This window comes from Lagenorhynchus albirostris, chromosome 17 (assembly GCF_949774975.1).
Source record: "Lagenorhynchus albirostris chromosome 17, mLagAlb1.1, whole genome shotgun sequence".
NCBI lineage: Eukaryota > Metazoa > Chordata > Mammalia > Artiodactyla > Delphinidae > Lagenorhynchus > Lagenorhynchus albirostris.
In genome coordinates this window covers 39489245-39497139 of record NC_083111.1, presented here as the reverse complement: position 1 = coordinate 39497139, position 7895 = coordinate 39489245, and the positions used below count along the sequence as shown (strand labels likewise).

Below are 7895 nucleotides of genomic sequence, written 5' to 3'. Positions count from 1 at the left end.
CAAAGATTAATTTAATAGTTGGTAATTTTTACATTCACAGTATTGCTCATATTTACATAGAGTTCATTCTCATAATTCTTATTTCCATTTCTGTTTTGTTTCTCTAATAGTACAAAATCATTTTCTTAAATTATAAAGTAAAAAAAAGCATACACTCTTCATATATACAATTTAAAGAAAAATAAAACCAATATCCAGGTGCTGATCACCTAGTTTATGAAACAGAATGTTTCCAGTTGTTTTGAAGTCCATCCCCACCCACCAATTTTTTTTTCTGTCTTTCTTACCTCATTGTTCATTCTTTGCTCTTTCTCTCCCTTAAAAGAGGACATTTTAATAAATATCTTCTTGTTTTGCTTTATGGAATCTTCATTTATATATGTATGTATCCAAAACAAAATACGATTTAATTTGACCTATTTTGATTTTTATATAAACTAAATCATTATATGTACTTAATCATTCTTCTATAATGCTATATTTTTGATATGTATTCACGCTATGCATTTGTTTATAGTTTATATTTTTCACCACTATATACTACTTGTATTAGAGTTCTCCAGAGAAACAGATATGATAGAATATATATAGATATAATAAAAAGACATTTATTTTTAGACATTGGCTCACATGATTACAGAGGCTGAGAAGTCCCATGATCTGCTGTCTGTAAGCTGGAGGCCCAGGAGAGCCAGTGGTGTAGTTCCAGTCCAAACCCAAGGCCTAGGAACCAGGGGAGCCAATGATGTAAGTACCAGTTGGAGTCCAAAGGCCCAAGAACCAGGGGCAATGGTGTAAATCCTGGACATCTTGTAGCACCAAGGTCCACAAACAGGAGAAGGAGGATGTCCTGCCTCAAGCAGAGAGCAAATTCACCCTTCGTCTGCCTTTTTGCTCTCTTCAGGCCCTCAGCAGATTGGATGATGCCCACCTGCACTGGAGATCTTGGAATGCCAACTGGATGTTAGAACTTCTCCATTTATCTTCATATCTCTCAATCTCTCTTTTATATTTTCCATCTCCTTGTTTTACTGTGTTAAAATCTATGTAGTAGACGCGGAGAAAATGGCGGCAGGGGTCGAAGCGGCAGCCGAGGTGGCGGCGACGGAGCCCAAAATGGAGGAGGAGAGCGGCGCGCCCGGCGTGCCGAGTGGCAACGGAGCTCCGGGCCCGAAAGGTGAAGGAGAACGACCAGCTCAGAATGAGAAGAGGAAGGAGAAAAACATAAAAAGAGGAGGCAATCGCTTTGAGCCGTATGCCAATCCAACTAAAAGATACAGAGCCTTCATTACAAACATACCTTTTGATGTGAAATGGCAGTCACTTAAAGACCTGGTTAAAGAAAAAGTTGGTGAGGTAACATACGTGGAGCTCTTAATGGATGCTGAAGGAAAGTCAAGGGGATGTGCCGTTGTTGAATTCAAGATGGAAGAGAGCATGAAAAAAGCTGCTGAAGTTCTAAACAAGCATAGTCTGAGTGGAAGACCACTGAAAGTCAAAGAAGATCCTGATGGTGAACATGCCAGGAGAGCAATGCAAAAGGCTGGAAGACTTGGAAGCACAGTATTTGTAGCAAATCTGGATTATAAAGTTGGCTGGAAGAAACTGAAGGAAGTTTTTAGTATGGCTGGTGTGGTGGTCCGAGCAGACATTCTTGAGGATAAAGATGGAAAAAGTCGTGGAATAGGCACTGTTACTTTTGAACAGTCCATTGAAGCTGTGCAAGCTATATCTATGTTTAATGGCCATCTGCTATTTGACAGACCAATGCACGTGAAAATGGATGAGAGGGCCTTACCAAAGGGAGATTTTTTCCCTCCTGAGCGTCCACAACAACTTCCCCATGGACTTGGTGGTATTGGCATGGGATTAGGACCAGGAGGGCAGCCTATTGACGCCAATCATTTGAATAAAGGCATTGGAATGGGCAACATAGGACCCGCAAGAATGGGAATGGAAGGCATAGGATTTGGAATAAATAAAATGGGAGGCATGGAGGGACCCTTTGGTGGTGGTATGGAAAACATGGGTCGATTTGGATCTGGGATGAACATGGGCAGAATAAACGGTGGAGGTGGAGGCAGTGTCCCTGGAATTGAGAGGATGGGCCCCGGCATTGACCGCATTGGGGGTGCCGGCATGGAGCGCATGGGTGCAGGCCTGGGCCACGGCATGGATCGTGTGGGCTCTGAGATTGAGCGCATGGACCTGGTCATGGACCGCATGGGCTCAGTCGAGCGCATGGGCTCCGGCATCGAGCGCATGGGCCCACTGGGCCTCGACCACATGGCCTCCAGCATCGAGCGCATGGGCCAGACCATGGAGCGCATCGGCTCTGGTGTGGAGCGCATGGGTGCCGGCATGGGCTTTGGCCTGGAGCGTATGGCCGCACCCATTGACCGTGTGGGCCAGACCATCGAGCGCATGGGCTCTGGCGTGGAGCGAATGGGCCCTGCCATCGAGCGCATGGGCCTGAGCATGGAGCGCATGGTGCCCGCAGGCATGGGGGCAGGCCTGGAGCGCATGGGCCCTGTGATGGATCGCATGGCCACCGGCCTGGAGCGCATGGGCGCCAACAGTCTCGAGCGCATGGGCCTGGAGCGCATGGGCGCCAACAGCCTGGAGTGCGTGGGTCCCGCCATGGGCCCGGCCCTGGGCGCTGGCATTGAGCGCATGGGCCTGGCCATGGGTGGTGGTGGCGGTGCCAGCTTTGACCGTGCCATCGAGATGGAGCGTGGCAACTTTGGAGGAAGCTTCGCAGGTTCCTTTGGTGGAGCCGGAGGCCATGCTCCTGGGGTGGCCAGGAAGGCCTGCCAGATATTTGTGAGAAATCTCCCGTTTGATTTTACATGGAAGATGCTAAAAGACAAGTTCAACGAATGTGGCCACGTGCTGTATGCCGACATCAAGATGGAGAATGGGAAGTCCAAGGGGTGCGGTGTGGTTAAGTTTGAGTCGCCAGAGGTGGCTGAGAGAGCCTGCCAGATGATGAATGGGATGAAGCTGAGTGGCCGAGAGATTGATGTTCGAATCGATAGAAATGCTTAAGCAGTTGCCTTTTTTAAACATCGATACCAGACCTCTGAATTTGTATTTTTTCTTGTTAACCATTTTAATTTGTTGGCTGGATGTATAAAGATGTTTAAAAAATTCAGTTGCTTTTTGGGGTAATTTGAATTACTTTTTTAATGACTGGGATTCCATCTGACTGTTTGCATTGAGATTGCAATGTGCGCAATTTTTTTTGTAGTTGTGGCATCTTGTTGACATCGAATATGACTTTGATAATAAATACCAGTTCCTGAAAAAAAAAAAAATCTATGTAGTTTATTGAGTTAAATATTCGGTTACAAATTATGTTTTCACCCCTGTCCAGGCTTCTTTTCAACCTACTCATTGAATTTTAGATTTCTGTTTTTAAGTTTAATTTATAGACTTTTCTATGGATATTTTACAAATCTAAGTGGTCTTTTAAAAATATTATTGTTCAGTGCTCCTATGTGTGACCTCTATTTCACATTTTTAAATGCTAATAGCAGAGGGGAGTTTTAGCTGTCTGCAGACGATACGTTATAAGACTTCATTCCCTTGAGTGTTTTTATCTTTCCTGATTATAACTCATGTTCCTTAGAATTTTATCTGTGGGCATACTTTGTTTCTGGATTGAGGTACACAGTATGAATTTATTTATTTATTTATTTGAGGATTTATAGCTTACAGTTTGAAGGCCTGGGATTCTAGGAAGCTAATTGTGCAGGTAACGTGAATTTAAATAATTAAAAAACATAAAAACCAGGACTTCCCTGGTGGCACAGTGGTTAAGAATCCATCTGCCAATGCTGGGGACAAGGGTTCAAGCCCTGGTCTGGGAAGATCCCACAAGTAGTGGAGCAACTAAGCCCGTGTGCCACAACTGTTGAGCCTGCGCTCTAGAGCCCGTGAGCCACAACTACTGAAGCCCACGCACTTGGAGCTCGTGCTCTGCAACAAGAGAAGCTACTGCAATGAGAGGCCCGCGCACCATAGCGAAGAGTAGCCCCCACTCACCACAACTAGAGAAAGCCCGTGTGCAACAATGAAGACCCAATGCAGCCAAACATAAATAATAAATAAATTAATTAAAAAATAAAATAGAATACATAAAAAACAACTTGTATTTACAAATTCTCAAGTACTATATTTTTTTCTATCATCTTTCATATGAGAGATTTCTGCTGTTTCTTCTGTGTAATTAGTTTATTTTTAATTTATCCTTCTACTAAGGGTAGAACAATTTAGGATTCTTGCTTTGTTTCCTATCAAACTGTCCTTGGATGGCTCTAAGACTTTTCTACAGTCTGCATCAGACACTGTAAACAAATAGTCATCATCTGTGTACTGGATAAATCAATGATAGTATATTTATATAATTGATCCTATACATCAATAGAATAAATAAACTATTGCTAGTTGCTATCATATGAATGTCTTTCAAACGAAACATTTTTTAAAAAGAAGCCATTCACAGAAATATATGTGTACTATTCATTTTTATGGGCAAAACTAATCTATAGTTGCAAAGTCAGATGGCCACCCTTTAAGGGAGTTGGTAACTGGAGATGAGGGGAATGGGGGGGGCTGGTAATATTTTGTTGCTTGGTTACAAAGGTTGTACACATGTTACATGGGTGGAGTTACACAGGTATGTGCTCACTTTGTGAAAATTCATTGAACTGAACACCTGTGATGTGTTTGCTTTTTTGTATGTGTATTATAGTTCAGTAAAAAGTTTGATAAAAATGTTTTTCCTCCAAAGCCACTTACTGCATAGCCCATCGTTTCTCCACCAATAGGTATTGCCAACTCAAGAGAGGAGGCAAAAGGGAGAGGCAGACAGTGTGGCACAATGAACAGCAGGGAGAACAGCTGCTGGATGGCCCCCTCCTGAGGGGAGCCAGGCTGGTCCTGAATACTGGCTCCCGACTCCATGTCATGCCAATAGCATTAGGAGCACAGGTTCATACTTGCTCTTTCCATTATGTTCTTGAAGCTTCTTTTTTTTCCTTTTGTTTCCTTACAGATGATGATTAAGGAGGCAAGCACTGGAGTCAGACATCCTGAATTAGAATCCAGGTGTTGCCACCTACTAGCTAGTTTGAGCTAGATGCTAACCTTTAACCTTCAGCTATCTCACTGGCAACTTAAGGACAATAAGAGTTCCTAAATGAAAGGATTATCATGAGGATTTAACTAGATAACGTGCATAAAGCACTTAGGACTGTGCTCAGAACATAGCAAGCTCTGACAAAGATTTGATTATTATTATTATTATTAACCTCCACTTCCCTTGATTTCTCCTTACATTCTCATCCTCCCTAGTCTATTTAGACTGGAACATCATCTATCTAGATTCTCCTCTATTCACTTTCCTTGTTCTCACCCTCCTTCTCACCATGCTACAGACTAAAGTAGATGGTGGCAGAGTGCCCAGATACTTTTATGAACTCCAAGAGTGCTCTCAAAAGCTATCACGCAAATTGAAAAGAGGCAATAGCTTGATCCAAAATGAGAGAGAAAAGCCTGTGTTCTCACATATTAGAGATAAAGCCTTAAAACCCCTACAGTACCTAGCACAGTATTCTGTATTTAGACCTGGTGTTTAATAAAATATTTTTGACAAGTATGGTGAGAAGAGTCCACCCACTTCACATGCAGGGCTAGGATACAATGTCCTTACAAATAACCTCCCACGGGTGCCCGCAGAGGTGGCTCTGAGATTCGTGGTGGTGTCTGTGTAACCATCGCCTTGTATTTTAATCTTCACTCTTCAGTTTGTGAACTTCCTTTAGTTATGGAATTTCATGACTAAATAGCCAGAGGTTTTTTGGGGGTGGAGGCACCCATTTAAAGGTTGTTTTATCTTTGCAATGTACAGTAATAATCTGTTTGATGAGTTATTTACATAGAATCTCATCTATAAATGGGTATGCTCATGCATTAGAAAGTCATTATGAAGATATAACAAAAGTTTATGTAAGGACCCTGGCACAAAGTAGGTGTGCAAAAAATGGTGGATTCTTCTTAGGTCAGATTAGAGTGTTGACCTGGAGGTATAGAAAGGGAGGAACACTCTGAATTTTCTTCTTCAATGCTGAGAATAGCCTCCTTTCTCCTTCAGAGGAAGAGAATGGCCTCAGGCTGGAGATGGAAGAGAACCTGATGTGGTTTGATGCCAGTCTGAGAACTGCATAAGCTGCCTCCCCTTAGAAATGACACCATTTTCAAACACTGGTATCGAACACTGTATTGGTGACACTTCTGTAAGTGGGTTACAGATTGTTGCTGTGGTGCATACAAAGCGTATTGGATAAATGTCTTTAAGAAAGGGAAAGGCATTAGTCTCTTAGTGATCAACAGGATAATAAATTGTGTTTTGTTTCTCTACCTGGATTTACTGTTTATCTTTTAAATAAATGCGATCTTGCTTATCGCGTCTCTGGTTTTCAGGGCTCAGTGTCTTGAAACGCAGTCACTCTTTCCAGCATCAGCAAATCCCTAGCTTCTCTGATGGACAAATAGTCACATAGCTGGGGAGAACAAAGAATTAAAGCAACTAAAAGCAAAGGCAGATGACTTCGATGGCAAGTGTGGAGCAGAACTTTGATAATCGACAGCACTCATCACGCAGCCTCCAAACCCCAAACAGAACCAAACTTCCAGGTAGAAGCATACTCTCCCATGTATCAAAAACATACCCATGGTTTCCCCTCCAATGTGCTGAGGGCTTTGTGACATTCTTTTGGAGGAATTTCCCCTTTATCACATTGTCAATAGTATGTGAAATGATAGACTTCTGACTACCCAGAACTTATGAGTGAATAAAGATAATAAATAGTTTTTTGAAGTAAAGCTGACTTACAATATTATATTGGTTTCAGATGTATAGTATAGTAATTCAGTATTTTTATATATTGTACTCCATTAAAGTTATGACAAGATAATGGCTATATTTCACTGTGCTATACAATATATCCTTGCTGTTTATCTATTTTATACGTAGTAGTTTGTATCTTTTAATCCCATACCTCTAAATTGCCCTTCCCCACTGGTAACCACTAGTTTGTTTTCTACAACTGTGAGTCTGTTTCTGTTTTGTAAATAGGTTCATTTCTATCATATTTTAGATTCCACATATAAGTGATTTCATGTGGTTTTGTCTTTCTGAATTACTTCACTTAGCATAATATTACCTAGGTCCATCCATGCTGCTGCAAACGGCTGAATTTCATTCTTTTTTATGGCTGAATGATAGTTCAATATATACATATATACACACCGCATCTTCTTTATCCATTCAGATAATGTTTAAAACAATTAACAGTAACTTAACTAGTTTCCATTCTATTCCACATTCTCCAATTCAAATATGATCAGTACTTAAGATTCTGCAAGAGCCAGTATGGAGATACCCTTCACTAGCAGGGAGATTCAAGGTGGATAGGAGAGTTTTGTTGGTGTAGTTTCTTTTCCTCTTTGTCTTTTTGCATCTGAGCTACTCCTGTTGAGGCAAACAGCTTCCTAACATCTTGAAATGTCATGATTCAGCCAAGAAAAATGGGAATAAAGAGAATGAAAAGAAGGTCTTTATAGTTTCTTTCCTTAATTTCCCTCCTGAATGACTCATTCTTCAAAAAAAGGTAATTTATTATATTCCTTATCCAAGTTCAGTAGGGGCAGCTGGCAGGCACAGGGCAGTTTATCCCTTCTCCCCCTTTTCTTATACTAAATAACACCTGTCCAGTTTGGTTGCATATACAGCTAGTCAATGACAAATTCTTTGTAATCAACACTAAAATTAAACATCCACGTGTAAACAGAGTGCTTCCAGACCAGTATATATTATGGGGGCACATAAA

The 7895-nt window shown here is 41.5% G+C and overlaps 1 protein-coding gene across 2 annotated transcripts; it reads left to right on the top strand.

The window, feature by feature from the left end:
* The first annotated feature begins 1058 nt into the window (after positions 1-1058).
* Positions 1059-3309, top strand: LOC132508125 (heterogeneous nuclear ribonucleoprotein M-like). 2 transcript variants are annotated; one of them, XM_060128019.1, is made up of 2 exons: positions 1208-1347; positions 1401-3309. In XM_060128019.1, the coding sequence occupies exon 2, from the start codon at positions 1426-1428 to the stop codon at positions 3046-3048; it is 1623 nt and encodes a 540-aa protein (XP_059984002.1). In that variant the 5' UTR covers positions 1208-1347; positions 1401-1425; the 3' UTR covers positions 3049-3309. The 2 variants fall into 2 exon arrangements, with proteins under 2 accessions (XP_059984001.1, XP_059984002.1); XM_060128018.1 differs by having other exon boundaries at positions 1059-3309.
* The last annotated feature ends 4586 nt before the right edge of the window (positions 3310-7895 follow it).

Bases quoted from the DNA above. Each gene is read 5' to 3' on its own strand.
- LOC132508125 (XM_060128018.1), top strand. From the start codon at position 1,066: ATGGCGGCAGGGGTCGAAGCGGCAGCCGAGGTGGCGGCGACGGAGCCC.